The sequence below is a fragment of the Hylaeus volcanicus genome, chromosome 7, assembly GCF_026283585.1.
Source record: "Hylaeus volcanicus isolate JK05 chromosome 7, UHH_iyHylVolc1.0_haploid, whole genome shotgun sequence".
NCBI lineage: Eukaryota > Metazoa > Arthropoda > Insecta > Hymenoptera > Colletidae > Hylaeus > Hylaeus volcanicus.
Genome location: NC_071982.1, coordinates 5,769,653 through 5,786,800, shown reverse-complemented (window position 1 = coordinate 5,786,800; position 17,148 = coordinate 5,769,653). Strand labels below are relative to the sequence as shown.

Sequence of the window (17,148 nt, the reverse complement as noted above, 5' to 3'; positions counted from 1 at the left end):
ACCCAATGAAAATTGATATACCGGCAATTAGCTCATTGACCGACAAGGCGCGTCGGATGGACGACGGTGTACACGCGTCGCGACGTTCCCCGTCCTTCGCGCGGTGCCTAATTTTCGCGATATTATACAAGCCGTACAGTGATCCAACACCCACTCATTCGTCGCGTACTATTTTATTCGGGGAACGTGGTAATTCTGGGAAAATGAGATATTTCGTGCGCTGGCCAGCGAACTTAAGCTCTGCTCGTGTTTCTTTTTCGAACAATTTTTAATCGTTGTTTATCCCTTTGCTGTCCTATGTCGAGTGGGGCTTGACAGAAACTGTACTGAAATTGAAAATATACAAATCTGGACTGCAGAGGGTTAAATGTGTTCGAACTCTTCTGTCTTCTATAAAGTTTGTGTGTGTTTGAGTTTGTGTGTGTGTCTTGTGTTTATTAAAATTTAATTGGGAACATATAATTTGGCCAATTTGGTACATTTCATTTTGTGTACGTTTTACACGTATTATTTAGTTTTAATATTATATAGCAATTCTGTAGGTAACAATTGTGTCAAAGTTACTGACTATTTTTGTTAGTTTCTCGACGAGATATTTGTGTTATTATTTAACGAATGGTTACGTTTTTAGATCTAACATAATTTCTAGGTTAAGCTTACCACTTTCAAGTGAAGTTTAATGCATTCAACATAGAGCTTGTGTCGTCGGTCGACAAAATCATGCCGTGTTAAATTAACACGAAAAAAAGATGGACTGTTTGGGACACGCGATTAGTGTCGAATTAAACGCAAAATTTTCAACAGTTTATGAAATCGTACCTCCCTGGCGGAATCATTGGCGATAAGTTTCGAAGATAACAGTTCCCCGTTTATACTAACAAAGCAATTAAAAAAGACGAATCGATAGTTCAACGTAATCAGTCATACACTGACTCCGCTCTGACATCATAGTTCAGCGATTAGAGTATTTACATTTAGTCTTTCGGAATCGTGCAGAGTATCTCGTCGAATAATTACGGTCGCAGATCAATTTTAACAACATAATGAATAATAGTAATATCGTTCTCCTTCCTTTAAATAAATTCCTTTAATTCTCGAGGATCATAGTTCGCGGAGAGTGTGAAATCATTTTCTCTTTAGCGTCTCGATTCAGAGTGTAACTATGCCGCTGACAGTTTGCCAGTTTTTGATGATACGGTACAGAAGGAGATTGCCCAACCCAGTTTTCTCGGTAGGTTTGATTTATTTTTATTACCGCTCTGACGAGTGCTGCTCGCGAGGATCTGCGTCTCAACAACCAGCGAATAAGACGCATTAAAAAAAAAAAAAGTAAGACTCCAATAGAACCTCCAGTAATCCGTTCCAAGTTACGTTATTCGAACCGCGTCTCATAAGAGGGTCCCACGAATTTTCTCCAAGTACAATAAATAATTCCGATGCAAGTTGTAAAATAAAAATTTGTCCTCACTTGCACGGGTCAAAGTATTATTCAAAGACCGGAGTCTACTGTTATCAAAAAATCAGTTTATATATATATCAGTTCGGGTACTGGAGGGTTTGAGGTTAGGTCTGGGGTTAAGTCTGGGGTTAAGTCTGGAGTTAGGTTCGACTCTTCTGTACGCCTTCTGATTTCCAGTACCTTTAATATTCCTGTATCACCTAAGAAGCTACTACTAACCTGCAAGAACAGAGACCTAACCTATCTACAACGTTTGTTTTACATCTTATCTTCAATAAACTACCACAGCGAGGCCAATCGATCTAAATTCTATCTTTACATTGTTAAGTAACCCCCAACTACCACTTAGTGTGTCTTGAGCCCTAGCATACCCCATCTAAGGAGTCATTACCAGATCTTGGACTCCCTTACCCAATTGTGACATTCCTTCAACATCATATCCTTAAGAAACTATCACAGTAGGTCCACCACTATCTAAACTCTCCCTTCACACTGTTAAGTAACCCTCAACAACCTCTTGAAGCATCTCAAACCCTCGAGCACTCCACCTAAGGAGCTATCACCAGCCTCAGCTTTTTCCAACACTCACAAACTGAGGCTTCTGGACACCTTTACCCAACTGCAACGATCCTTCGACACCACATTCCCAACAAACTAACCCTAACTCCCACTTGAAGCATCTCAAACCGTCGGACACTCTACCTAAGGAGCTATCGCCTTTCCAACTCTCACAAGCTGAGGCTCCTGGACACCTTTACCCAAATGCAACGATCCTTCGACACCACATTCCCAACAAACTACCCCTAACTCCCACTTGAAGTATCTCAAACCGTCGGACACTCTACCTAAGGAGCTATCACCTTTCCAACTCTCACAAGCTGAGGCTCCTGGACACCTTTACCCAACTGCAACGATCCATCGACACCACATCCTCAACAAACTACCCCTAACTTCCACTTGAAGGGTTTCAAACCACCTCACACCCCACAGTCACATATCGTAATCATCAGTCTAGTTACCTTCACAATAATCACTCGCGATCATCAAACCAATCTCCACTCTCCACTCTCCAATCTCACATTTTGTCCAGCAGTCTTCAGGTCTCGATATCGCGAGACACCGCGAGGATCCACGAAACCATGTCACAAGTGGCGCCCAGCGTCCCCGAGGGCGTCGAACGCGAAGGACGCGGGACAGGACTTCGTCGCGGGAAGACTCGACGGAAACTTGACGGAGTCGGACGGAGCACTGCCAGGAATAGACGAAACGGAGTCGTCGTACGTCGACGTATTCGAGTCGTGGTGGTGTAACGTCCGCGCGTCGGCCAACGCACGTACACCAGGGAGCCGCGTTCTCAGATTGAGCTTAACTGCTCGATTGAGCTTGGAGGATAACACCCCGTGGACAAGCGTGCGCGGCGTGTGTCGCGGTATCGGTGACATAATTGAGGCATTCACGTGACAGGCCTCTTTTCTTCCTCTATTCTCGCTTACACAGCGCCTGGGAGCGCTGGTCCCGCTGGCTGGGACTGGACGAGACCTTCAATGGAGGATTTGGGATTCGGAGTGGGTAGAGTACCTTGCACTCTGAGCGATTCGAACCGTTTGCTCCGAGAGTCGGAAGCTGTGGAAGCTTTTGATATTTTTGCTGATCAAGAAAATTTGATGTGTCTCTGGATGAGACCTTCACAGATGATTCTGGGATTCGGGGATTTAGATTACCTTGCAGTCGTACTCTGAGTGCTTGGAATGTGCTTAGAACCGTCTGTTTTGGGAGTTAGAAGCTATCGAAGTTTTTAATACTTTTGCATATTAATAATTTCGATTGAAAATTTAATGATTATGTGAAAAGGATCGTATCCATGGAATTTGCATTGTTGTTTTTACTCAGGATCCATTCTCCATGTCAATTTGAATCGAAAAGTCCTTTTCCGTTTCACAATCCGAGGCTTCGTTACCGAGATACGAGCAGTTGAAGCTTCCAGACGCGTGGACGCATGCGCAGCGACCAGCTGACTGGAGATAGAAAATGGCGCGCACCAAGAATCACACCATCAAATTTAATTCATTTATATCTAAGCGAAAGTAGTCCAGATTGAAAAATGGTAAAGGACTTTTCGATTTCATTTCTCGCGAGGAATGGATTAGATAATTTAAAAGGCATATTGGTTGTGTCCTGGAACGCCATGGTAAACTCAGTAGAATGAAAGAACATCTGAAAGGCTACATTTAGGATGGAGCTTCGATCGAATCGATAAAATACATATACTAGACATTCTGTTCTTTCATAAATTTTATCAGTATTTTTTCATCTTCTAGAAATACCAAACTAATCGACTAATGGATAAATTAATATACTAAATTAATATCTACTGTGCCCCTCGCCACTCAACTTACATATTTCTCGTCGAGCTGTAGAGAGAATTTCCCCAGTCGCATTATTCTCAGTTCCAAAATTGAGACATAATGGAGGGTACGGTGCAACGTCGAGAGTTTAATAGTTTCCTACCACTATAACATGACGAATAGTGGCGAAACAGGACACCTGACTACGACGGAGCTTCGTTTCGAACTGCGACCTTAACGAAATCAATAACTCCTGGTTACCATTGCGTGGCAGAGCCCGCTAGCACGATTCGGTCGAGGTTTGGAACGAATAAGTAATGGAACAATGCTATGAATAAGTTATGGAATATAGATTAAAATTTTCATAGCGACTGGAAGGAAACCGAGGTAAGAAAGAATAAAGGGGGGTTCTCAACCATCTTGGATTTTATCCATTCATAATACAAACTTATCTACTAAATACATGCTAAACATAACCAAATTGTAATGCAATGAAAATGTAATGGAAAATGGAGTAACAATGTTACTAAAATAATTGCAGAATATATTCAACATACACAACATACATGATGTATATTTCATACATGTGTTCTAAATCATTGTACGTCATAAATGCATCAAATCCGCAGCCTAGTGATCACAAAGGACAACTACCCCCAACAACGAACCTAACAGAGCTCATTAAAACTCGTCATCCATTTCATCCATTTTCTTATACTTTTTTCTAGTCACACAGTTTCCCATGGCCATCTGTTTCCCATAACCTCTGGCCAGAGCATTATGTAAACCAGGCGTTGACGCGATTCTCGAGTAGAACAGACCACCCCTTATCCGCGCTGACGCAGCTAAGACCGCACGAGGCTTATCAAAGTATTTTAAGTTGCCCTTTCGCGCTTCGATGACGCGTTAAAACGCTGTTATTTCGAATCGCACGATGGACCAGGTTTTCCTCGTGTACGTCGTGTCTAAGAAAAGAAACACTCGACGTCTGAAATTTAGCGAGACGGTTAACACCGGCAATCGAGACGGATTTATTATCGAGAGATCGATAAAAATGTGTTTCCCACTTGGTTTTGAAGTACAATAAAATGCCGTAGAGTTTGTGTTCAATCTCCGTTAAATTTGTATAGTCTATGGTCGCTACTAGCTCCTTGATTTCTAAGAAATGCGTTTATCGAGGTCCTACTATACCGACTGAGTTTCGAAGGCCGTCGATCAAGTAGATATCGATATCAACGTGAAATCTAAGGTAAAAAGGATCTAAAAAAAGTTCGAAGGGAATAAAAAAAGAAAACTCACATTCCACCCCATGGACTCCGCCAAGAAGTTCGTAGCGAGCTCGTTCTCATCCCTGTCGCTGTCTGTGTCCAAAAGCGCCTCGACTGGCTCCTCGATGGTCTCCTCCTCGCTCATGTAGTCCTCTTCCTCCTTTTCCTGAGCGTCATTTCTCTTCCTAGGAAGCGGACCTTCCGCCTGCTCCTGTGCACGAACCCTTTCGGCCAACAGCGTGCCGAGATTCTCGAAGAATCCTCCATCTGACTCCTGTATTCTGCAAATCGAACATCAACAGTTGATCCTCGAGGAAATTGCCGATTTATTTGAAACCGAAGCCGTTTTTAGTAGCATTTCTTTCATTCCCAAAGCAGCGAGCGATTGCAAAAACAAAGGAAGACAGGTTAGGAAAGTTAGGTTAGGGAAGAGATGACTATTGCGATCACTCAATGAAATCATGAAGAAGACGAGAAGAACTGAAGACACGAAGAATTCTGCGCTGAAAAGATGAGAGCATCAATCGTGCTAGAGCAATGCTCAGTTGGATTCCAGCCCCGATGCCATATTAATTCGACGCCATCGCGTTGGCGTGCAAGCGGTGATTCTCCGACTCTGATCGATTCCGCTAAGTGCGTTAAGAAGCGTGTTAATTGAAATCATTGAGAACTGTAATTGTCGATTTGCACGCGCTACGGTGTGTTTAGAACACTGTTCCATCTTATTGTTAGACGCGTTATTTTTCCACGGTAATTATTACGTTTGGAGTACTGAATAATTTATTACTATTCAGAACTGTTTTTCCAGAAACCTGCAAGCATCAGGAACGCTTACGTGATTCTAAATAAAATTCTCAGATAAATATTTACATTAAAATTGTCATAATTGACATTTGTACGTATGTCATGTTCGTTTAGAAATGTATTTTCTTTTACTTTATTTTTAAAATTCATTTTTCCATGAGTAAAATGTTTACATTGAAATCCTCATAAATAACATTCGTACGTATATTACGTTAATTTAAAAATATATTTTTTTAGAACATAGTCCATCTTAGGTATTATAATTCGTTGCATTTACCTAAGAAAGCGCCTAACTCCTAAGCTTTTATAGCGAGCGCTGTGCATGTCACATATAATTAGTGAAACACGCCTTCTACCTTTTGTTAACGAAGTTGTGCGCTGCAAATTTCCAATAGAATCTCGCGACGGTCACCGGTTTTGTTTCCGGGTTTTGACACATTCGAGCTGCGGCGATAGCGTAGTAAGGATGCATCTCGTCCAACTTTTCGAAGTGCGCCATTTTTCCACTACCGCTGTATTCCCCCAAAAAAAAGAAAACACGAAACACGTGACTTGAAACGAGAACTCGACATCGTTTAGCCTTGGAGGGTGAACGAAGCACTGTATAATTGAGGTTAGGTTCGACAGAAACCTAACCTTGAATGAATAATACTTTTTTTTTTCTCCAAAATTAAGCATCGATCAGGAAACTGCCGGCTTAATCGCTTTAGTGTAATTGGTGACGTGTGATGAGTCGTGTGAACCATGTGCATCATGCATTTAAATGGCGATTAATTAAACGTCTTTATCGCTTACGGATGTACGAACAGTTTACACAAGGTGTAGTTAAAGTATTCGAAGGTGAGAATAATGCTAGGTATTTTTTTTTTCTGTCGACAGCCTTGGAATAATTTAACTTTGCCCCAAATGCTTTCTCATGCATTCATAAACAACGTGGTCGTTCATGTGCTCCCATTTAAATGGTCCATCCTGTGTATACATTACTGCAAAGTATATTTTACGTGTAACTGATCATCCTGCCTCTTTTACAAACTCAGTTTCCATTGTCCCAGTTACGACAAGCTATGTATAAAGTATTATATAAAATTGATACGAATTGCGACCTCCAAATTTCAATAATTATGATAAAAACCGATTTCAAAATATTAAAATTCAAGTCAGAAATGAAGGTATACTATTGCACAATGGAAAACGATCATCACCTATAATTTCTTCTATAATTTTGAATACGTATTTCGAGCCACTGCACATAATCTCTAATATATCGTCATGTTCACTTCACTTTTTATTTAAACACGATTCACTTGACGAGGAACGCAATATGGACAAGAAAACGTGTCGTTCGAATCATGTCTGCATGCGAACTGCGGAGGTAGCAGGATATTAATAAGAAACCATCACTGTGTCTACAAACTTTCCCACGCTTTGGGCGCGTCACGTGTATGCGAAACAAAAAATAGGAAATCTGCGCAATTATGAGTATCATAAATAAATGACGTTAGATAACTTGGGAATCGAGCGTGGAAACGTTGAGATAGGTGTAGATTTCTCACGACGTTTAAGGTCGTTGCAGCAGTATATTACGATATGAATTTTTGTGTAAAAAATCGTTGAAAATGGAACGAACGAAAATTTCCATCCGAGTACAATTAATAGAATTAATAACGGTAGATTCGAGTTTTCCTTTCGTTTGTTTTCCGAAGTCACCGAGTCTCAATTTGTTTTGATCGAAAAGGAACCAACGCCATCTTGAATTTCTTCTTTTAGCGTCGATACATCTTTCTTTATCTGGATCTCTTTTATTTTGAAACCAGAAGAAGACGTGATTCACCGAATCGCATTCCATGCCGGTGCACAACAGTGGATCGGCTCTCTAAACATGTTTCTTTGCTTGCTCTCATTTTCTGCTTTGTATTGCTTGTACTTTCGCAAATGCGTCAAGTTTCGATGGTCTAATTAAGGAATAATGCCCGGGTTAGCACGGGTTCCGAAGCAAAATAACCGTGAAACTAATTTGAAATCCTGCTTGTGTGTCCCGTCATACCAAAGTAAGATGTGCTGCAACATGTAGAATCTTACGTTCGTAATGTAACCTCGATGTCGTTCGCGGAGAGATAGAAAGTTTAGACAGGATACCTGCACATTTGAATTTCTGGCTATCTGAAACTGGAGTGTCTCGTGAGCAAGAAGACGCAAGGTTTATAGTGATGTAAGCCAGGAGCGACCTTCGGTACTCTCGACAGTTTCGAAACGAACTCGAACCGACTCGATCCGCCTCTGCTCGCGTTAATCTCCGCAGTCGCCTTATTTACGTTCGTGTTTTCACATGCTCGCGTCGGAGATCGTTCACAAGAACAAGTGTGAAAACACTGGGCACGATTAAATTCGTGGAAAGTGAAAAAATAAAAATACCAATATAAACATCTTACAAATATAGAATACGTTTCTCATTATTGTTGTAGTAATAATATCGATTCCTGTCAAACTTTTAATTTTTTAATTGTAGTAATAGTTTGTAAATATAGAGTACGTTTCTCGTTACTATCGTAGTAATATTTAGATACTTTTCAGACTCTTATTTTTAATTATATTGAAAATATCAAAGAACTATAATTATAATTACCGTTGCCTTAAGTGGAACATGTAGTGTAAATTTTCTTGGAATAAGCTCGAGGCGACTAGATTTATCATGAAGCGACCCAATTTTCCCTGTCGTCTTAGAATTCTTAAGCGTGGATGTATTACTCATCTACACATATCCAACCGTTCGAACATAAATTCTCGATCATGCGGGACATTCACCTACGCGTGAATATCTCAAGTTCCTCCATTTTCCTTATTAGCGTCTCGGTAGCCAGGAAAAAAAGGGGAATTCCCGTCTAGTTCGCGATTACGTCCACCGCAAGCGCTGCTAATCGTTGACCCGTGGGACTAACGTCGACGCGTGGCGAAAAAGTTGCTGAATCAACGTTCGATTGTTCTTACGATTATTCATAATTGTCGGAACTCGAGGAAAAGGAAACAGACCGTGAACCGTGTTTATCGGAATTGACAACAGCGTTTGTTTACAAGCCTGTGTCGATACAAAGATTTTCCATAAATAGAGGTTAGGATCTGTTATTTATAGATACTGAATAATGCAAGCGTGCAAGACGGAACTGTTTAAAATTTTGTTCGAGAAATATCGTGTCATATTTATTCATTGAAAACATAATTTTCTAGACACGAGAGGGGTCAGGTATCGATGATGGCGATCCGAAATCTTCGTCCATTTGGTAGGAAAAGGAAAATATAAATTTCATATATTTTCGGTTTGACTTTGACCAATTTAAAGACAGCGAAAAAAAGTTCGTTTTATCAACTACGTTAGACTCATTGACAGCCACATAACAGCTGAGACATCATAAAAGAATTAATTAGCAGCTCGTGCACGTCCCCACCGCTTGGTATCCGTTTATGGAGGTCGCTCGGAATGTAAGTCTTGTTAGTATACCGCGTGCTTCTTCGGAAGTCGTGCGCACGCGACGAAATCGTCGCATTCCGATTTTCCCCGAGTGTTTTATCGCACGTGACATCAACTGATTAGCGCCACGGACACATTTGTAACACCGAAATCGGCCCTATTATACTTTACGTAATTCCTGTTCGGTCTAAACACATATTTACTAGGTTAATTAAGCAGGCTGTTTTAATCGACGACAATTGTTTTCATAGTGGAAGGGTTATTATTCATTTCACGTTCTTGCTTTAATTAATGGAAATAATAAAGTTTCTTGTACATTTTTTTAATATGGTGGATAAACTCATTGATAGATTATATTTATGCATTTATGGCAAGCGAAAATATGACTAAGTATATGAGAATGTACACGAATTCAAAAATACGTAAAATATGAATTAGCATAAACATTCACATTTTACTCGCTAGTAATAAATAAACTGAAGATAAAAATTGCCGAATATAACTTCCACCTGCAAAAATGTATAAAATATCAACAATTACACGTTACACTGTTCAGGAGATAAATACATCCAGGACATACATCCATTTAAATTTTCATTATTCATATGAATCGATAAAAATATGAATTTGCATAAACATCCACGTTTTACTCGCTAGTACTAAGTAAACTGAAGATAAAAATTCCCGAATAAAACTTCCATCTGTTATGTGTAATTTCATAAATGACACTCGATCCATCGTTTCCTAAACATGGCGATCGGCAAGTGCCTAATTTCCAAACACGAGATCGATCGATTAAATAGCGCCCGATGAATCATGGAACCGTTGACCTTGGGCCATGGATCTCGATTCCTCGTGACGCGCGCAAGTTACGTATTCCCGAATGACCTGGAGAAGCAACTCCTCCGCAGATGTTTCCCGTACACGCGTTAGTCTCGTTTTATTAATAGCACGTGCAAGCGGTGCATCCGAGCGCGTTGCTTTGCATAGCAACGGTCAAAGTGCATACAGCGAAGGAAGGGGTAAGGTGCTGTTTGGCGGGAATTCGAACGTGAAAGTTCCTCGAGGACGGTCACGTGACTTTCTAGTCTAGTAGTTCTAGCGAAACGGTAACTAATGGTATGCGGCAGAGCAGATAACTTCCTTGGAGGACTTCCTCAGAAAAAATAAGTTACGCGCTCCCCTCGAAGAAGACAGGCGACAAAGACAATCTGGATGAAGTCACCTGTTACATTTTCATCTCTGACTCCTGCATCGGTAATCACAGTGAGTCATAACATAGACTCAGTGGTGACCATGTATCTCTGTTCCTTAGACACTGGATCCAAATTTCGAAACATTTAGGTTAAGTAAATTGTGTATCACTTCCATCTCGTTAAATTCGTTCGAAGTGTATTTAAAATTGTTATTTGATAATAAAAAGTATTTCATTCGCGAAATGAGAATATTCAAATCCCGAATAAAAGCTTCAGAACCTCGTCTCCCATAATTCCCAAAAAGCCCCAGGAAAACACGAAAAAAATTCTCGTACAGGTGCATTAGTATTAGATGCCCTAGGTCACTTACACGATCGTCACCGAATTACACGCAAGCGGTTAGTCGCAAGTGGTTGCAAGTTAGGTCACAAATCCTCGTACGCCCTTGGAGAGCCGACCCCCATAGGCGTCGCTACCTTTTCTCGTGCTCGGTTTTCTCCTGATTTTCCTTTTCTTTGGTCTCTTTCTCCTCCACGATCTTCTGATAGAAACCTTTCCACATCGCCTCCTCGTCCATCCTGGCTGACTTCTTCACGCCCAGGTAGAGTTACGGCATCCTCAACAACACTTTCTACCGCTGAAACGTCACTGCGCCTCTCGTAGCCGGCTACGCACCGTCCGTCTCGTGCCTCGGAGATTTTCGCGCAACACAAACAAGGAACGACGTTAACGCCGGTAGGTCAGCTCGAGGCAAACGGTGTAGTCAATAGCAAGGCGCTGCGCCAATTCAATCGTGATTGCGTCTTCAGCCGCCAGATGGCGGATCCTCACGGATGCTGCGTCCATTGCATCCTTTAACCTAATTTTAATATGTATTATAAAATCTAACTCGAGTCGGTGGGATGCTTGAAAATAGTTTTGAGGATTCGATGTGTATTCATTGTATATGTATGTTCATTGTTATAGATGTTTTACAGGACCATTGTGGGTTTTTAAGTTCCGAGGCTTCGAGTTCTGTAAGTTCTGCATTTTAGCTCGAGTAGTGGATTAAGGAGATCCATCATTGCGATGACATCTCGAGGTGTGCTCTTCGAGGTGTGCCAGTAGAAGAGTAGAAGTAACTGAGATGGTTTCAGCGAATTCCTGCGAGTGTCGTTGGCACTTGAGTTATTAGTTTCATATTATTTACATGTAGAATTGATTTTTGTAGATTTTTCAGGTGCGGATGTAACGCGTTGTTTAATGTCCTGTCCTATACGCAAGCGTAGGTTCGCCATTTTCTTCATTAGGGACGCGGTCTACCTGCCCACGCCGCCATTTTTATTTTGCGCCGTGCATACAGTTATACTTTGATACATTTTAATTATATCAGATCAAATTTCTGTATGAATATTATCAGAGAACAGGAATTATAATTAATAACTGATATTTAGGCACTAGAGTGCTCGACTTTGGATAACAGGAAGAAAAAGAAGCAAAGGCGCAGAGGATGACAAAATTCCGTTTCACGCAATCTTTGTTTCTATTTTTACGGTTTCACCTCATATTTCCTGGACGTTATCTGGCATTACTCACTTTTATTGTGCTCCTTTATCTTTGGCCAATATTTTTTCTCGGATGCTGTCGCGGAACGATATTTACGAACGCCTCCGGCTCTAAAAATCTTTGTCACGCGTGACAAAGCTGCGCAATATTTCAAATCGACCTATCGGAAACGACTGGACCGCCGGTAGAATAAAATTATATATAGCTGAGGCAATTCAGCGAAAATGGAAGAAACTGGAGAAACGCGCTACGTCCGCCATGCTTCTCAAAACCACCCTCCTACTAATTCTAGGTAAGAATAAATAAAAGCACCTACGACAAGGATTCTTTAATTGCTACTTCTTTTAAACTGCATACAGGCGTCGCCACACGATTATCGATTTCCCAACGCCTCGATGGAAACGATTCCATCCTTCCCCTGACAAATGTGCGAAAGGAGCCCAACGAAAACTTCGTGCTGGTCAATCCAAAGCAAGTGCAGCCTCTGGAGACGACGATTCGTCGCTTCCTGTCCAGGGTGGCCACGCCTGTGAAGAGACCTATCGTGCTTCGATCCAAGGAGAACGATCTCCAATCGACCATTCGAGAAATGTGCGACTCCGTGCGTAAGAGACTAATGCACTTTGCGAATGACTGCGGACTGACGACCACTGTTAGAAGATACGAACAGAGTCCGAATAACGTTTCGCTCTCCGAGGACTGGTTCTCCGAGGTTTTGCTGCAGGGGGCGTACCTCCTGCGCGATCTAGGGGGCATGATCAACGAGATCGAGGGCGGAATCGATCAGTATGTTGGAGAACGCAATACTACGCATGGTATTAAGGTAGATCCGTGAGATTTTAATCAAACTTTACTTGATTGTTGTTAAATTCGCCACGGCAGTTTTGTGAGAACAATTTTGTAATTTTAACACAGATTCTTATCCCTTAAGGGGCCCTTACGGAGTTTGTTCAATTTAAATCGAAATGCATATTTGGGAAGTTGCTGGAAATTTTATATGCTATAAAAGCTGAAATTGTGAACCATTAAAAAAAATTTAACAATCATTGACCGTACCGTAACTGAAATAAAATTCATTAAAATCTGAAACCGAAGGAGGAAGTAGTTCTTTAAAAAAGTTTCTCCCTTAACTCCTTGTTACTCTGAGTTTCTGAGTAAAGGTTTCATAAAATAATTCCCCCTCCAGCAACCATTCGAAGAAGATGGCCTCCAGTTCCTGGGCGTCGTGTACGACACAGCAGACTTTGGCGACAGGCTATCGCAGTGCCTCATGCAGATGACGAGCGAGGGCTACAGAAGACCCTTCAATCTCAACCAAGCTATCTTGGAACTCAGCAAGGACCCGCCAGGAATCGCTGTGCAGACTTTAAAATCCAACTTGGACAAAGCTTTACTCAACGATTCGAATAGAAATCGACGCCCACGAAGGTCCTGGAGAGTCTACCTCTGTCACGCCATTATTAAGGGCGAAGGACTCCGTTTGAAGGATTGCATGCGCGAGCTGCAGGGCCTGGAAAGGTGTCTGCATGGGTTGCAACAACGTTCTCAGGGTAAGGAGAAAGCTGGCGAGAGGAGCTCGTGGTCGAAGGCGATCCAACGGTTGAGCGATTGCAAGGTCCGGGTGGACGAGCAGGGGAAGGTACTGGTGTCCTGCAAAGCCAACCGTGGAACGGCTAGGACGATCAAGCAGAAGATGAGGTACGTGTTCGAGAGGATCCTGGATAAGAAGATACCGAGACGGTCGCCACTGCATAGGGCTGCCAGTGATCTTGGCGAGAGTTTGTCTGGGAACAGGTTGGGACGCAGGTTCGTCGACGAGCTGTATCAGTGCTTTGGGATCTACGACGATGGCCTGAGGAAGCTGAAGAGACTGGAGGCTTCCAAGGCGAAAGACAAGACGGCTGTGGCGAGGTTAGATAGAGTCGCCATTAGATATATCGTTGTTTCTGATAGATCTTCAGGAATAGAAATCGAAACTTTACCTAAAAATCAGAAGGTTTGAGGGTTTTAATTTAAATGTTGGCTTCCGTCCAGGCGCAAGGAAATCTCCAGAGCGCTATGGGTCTACAAAAGGGGAGTGTTCATGAGAACATTTGGCGCCATTGGGAAAATGCATCGTTCTGCTACCGGGCTGGAGACGTTCCTCGTGAATGGGATCACTGTGGCCCTCAACGAGACCTGGCAGAGCCATGTGAAGATTCTGTCCAGCATGATAGAGTGGATGACCAAGCTTGTGGAGCTTCACGTAGTTGGGAATGGTGGAAACGGGCAGACGGTGTTGGAATCCAGCGTGGAGGTTGAAGAGTCGAACGAAGACGAAGATTCCAATATGGAGGAGAGTTCCGAGGACCAGTGGGGACGGACTTTGGCTCGATCCAAAACTGGTTGGCACAATTTCTCGACGTTTTCATATTTAAATCAAATTTTATGACATTTAGAAATCATAGTTCTCCTTAGAAATCATAGTATCCTTTATGAATTAATTTAAATTGATGTTGCAGAGATTATGAAAATGGCGGACACCTCCATGAAGGACTTAATGGCGACCATGAATCGCGTGAGCCGACAGAGGAGCTCTAATAACACAAGCATGCTGGCGAGCCTGGCGAATAATCTTCTCCTGGTCACGATGTTTATGGAAACCATGGGTTTCGTTTCCACTTTGTTCTGCTTTGGACAAGCCAATAGCGAGGCAAATTCCATCATTTCTGACGACCGGTGGGAACGCACGCGTCGATCGCTGGTCTCTTTGGATGAACGAGAAGATATCGAGTTATCTTCAGAGGATCGTTTGTTACTTGAATTTTATGAAAATAAGACGACGGTGGTCCTCAAACGTTAAAAAATTAACTCTCCGAAATGTAGAAATGATGCAACTTCTGGTGCTTGGGAAAATTGTAGTCGAGTGTAAATAATGAAAATAGAAATCCAATCTTGTGTATCTCATTGTAATTTACTGATGTATTTACCGAATAAATAAATAAAAATTATTCTCTCTGTAACTAATTGTTTTTTTTTATCAAAGATATTTTATAAATATTTTTTCCGGATTTGCTCCAAGTATTTTTTGCAATTTATATAATCATGACGTTTGAATTTAATTTTAATCGTGTTTATTATATAAACATCAAAACATTATCAGTGATACATAAAGGAATAATAATTTAATTAAATTTCCCTTCTGGGATTGTAGATATATTCTCAATATCTTCTCCGTTACTATTAATTTATTATCAAAATCAATTATACACAACTATACTTTTTAACGATGCCATAAAGATCCACCGTAAATCATTGATACCGTTTTGTACATTACATTTTGTAACGTGACCAAGGTACTTGCAGATATCGTTGGCAATAAATTTTGCAGATACATTCAAAACAAAAAAAATTCCCAGAATAGATCGCTGCGACTTTTACAGCTTCCGCAGATGCAGAGCGTTCGAGTTTGTCGCATTTGTTCAACATATTCGCCCTGGGAAGTAAATAGAATGCGCGTGGGAGCAGCAATTCTCTACTTAACGTGTAAGCATTACTTATCCTGCCCAATTGAGTCTTTAATTTATTTTTTAAGCAACATAAAATTTTGTTCCAGGTCTGGCGATATCGTCGAACATCGAAAATGTCTCTTGCATGGCCAATACAAAAATAATTGGAGGACGAGCTGTACATATAAGACAGCGACCATTCATGGTACAATTAATTTATTTCTTTATATATTTGTATTTGATATTTTTATATTTATAATAATTTCCAGCTATCCTTGCACTATTCTTAAAATATTCACTCATGGTATAGTTAATTTATATCTTTATATATCCACATCTAATATTTTCAAATTTTTAATCATTTTCAGCTATCTTTGCACAATTCTCAAAAAATTCATTCATGGTAATTAATTTATTTCCTTACATACCTGTATCTAGTATTTGTTAATTAACAATAATTTTCAGTTGTCTTTGCACAATTCTCACGGCTTCGTATGCGGCGCCAGCATACTGTCCCGAAAATGGGGAATCACCGCCCTCCACTGTGTGTAAGTTTCACGGTCGGCGCCATATTAATTTCGTTTTTCGCGTAGCACATGTGCGTGTCGTTTAATTAACGATCGTATTGATTATTCAGGATTTCAGAGGGGATAACCGATTATTACGTGCGAGCCGGGTCGAACACGCCTTACGGGGGATCGTTGCACAGGTTCACGAAGGTGTACGCGTATAACGACACCACGTTTCCGTATTGGTTTTCCAGCATGTTCCATCACGACATCGCCCTCTTCAAAGTGTGGCCGAATTTTCGTTTTTCGAGCTCGGTTCGACCTGTTCGATTGCCGAGCGAGTTCAGCCAACCGCCTCCTAAACTGTACGTTTGTGGCTGGGGTTACATTGATTTTCGAAGCGATGGCGACGTGAGTATCTTTCTTCTTAGTCAGTGTGCTTCGAGGGTTCGGAGTTTCTTCTTGGTCAGTGTGCTTCGAGGGTTCGGAGTTCAGATTTATCCAGAAATTTCGTTTCCGAATCGCACAATTTTTTACATATTTATTGTTACTAATTTTTTGTTTATTATTGAGGCATTGAGACACTTTTTATTGTTACTATTATTAGGCAACAGTCAGCAGGGTCCTGATGGGTGTCTACGTTCGTCGCACGCCATACGAAATCTGCATAAACGAGGCACCGGAGTACAAGCTACTGGTGAAAGAAGAACGACACATCTGCTACGGACAACGCGGAAAGGATTCCTGCTATGGAGATTCCGGAGGCCCTTTGGCTAGCAGAAACACCATTTACGGCGTGGTATCTTTCGGCCAAAAATGTGGCGTAGTGTCAGGGGTTTACGCCAGAGTCTCCTACTATCGAAGCTGGATTAAGCGAGTCACGAAATTGTAAGTGACCAACGAAGGAAAAGAAATGGAACCATCGTTTTTAAAAGTATACATTGTAAATATTTTCTCGATGTGTATTCGTGGGAAATAAATTTAATAGATATGAATTTAAGGGCACTGCATTAAAGAAATAAGGCTATTGTTTTAAAAAGTGTATATGGTAAATATTTTCTCGATGTGTAT

At 41.3% G+C, this 17,148-nt stretch overlaps 3 protein-coding genes across 10 annotated transcripts in view; 2 read left to right on the top strand and 1 right to left on the bottom strand.

Annotated features, from left to right (window-relative positions):
• LOC128879458 (protein unc-13 homolog 4B-like) overlaps positions 1-17,148 on the bottom strand; it is a 32,904-nt gene that overhangs the window by 11,191 nt on the left and 4,565 nt on the right. For 2 of the 8 annotated variants that reach the window (XM_054128607.1, XM_054128609.1), the window contains exons 2-3: positions 6,233-6,388; positions 5,104-5,353 (exon numbers count right to left, since the gene is read on the bottom strand). In XM_054128607.1, the coding sequence (XP_053984582.1) occupies positions 5,104-5,353; positions 6,233-6,388 (406 nt within the window). Of the gene's footprint in view, positions 1-2,478; positions 2,844-5,103; positions 5,354-6,232; positions 6,389-7,078; positions 7,222-11,011; positions 11,260-17,148 lie in introns of those variants that run through there. The other 6 variants (XM_054128613.1, XM_054128615.1, XM_054128608.1 and 3 more) reach the window with 5 other exon arrangements.
• On the top strand, positions 12,241-15,076 carry LOC128879460 (uncharacterized). The gene is made up of 5 exons (XM_054128617.1): positions 12,241-12,372; positions 12,440-12,903; positions 13,267-13,991; positions 14,115-14,464; positions 14,582-15,076. Exons 1-5 carry the CDS (start codon positions 12,339-12,341, stop codon positions 14,920-14,922), a joined length of 1,914 nt encoding a protein of 637 aa, XP_053984592.1. The 5' UTR covers positions 12,241-12,338; the 3' UTR covers positions 14,923-15,076.
• LOC128879461 (trypsin 3A1-like) lies at positions 15,509-17,120 on the top strand. Its single transcript, XM_054128618.1, has 5 exons — positions 15,509-15,605; positions 15,676-15,773; positions 16,034-16,116; positions 16,206-16,488; positions 16,685-17,120. Exons 1-5 carry the CDS (start codon positions 15,512-15,514, stop codon positions 16,967-16,969), a joined length of 843 nt encoding a protein of 280 aa, XP_053984593.1. The 5' UTR covers positions 15,509-15,511; the 3' UTR covers positions 16,970-17,120.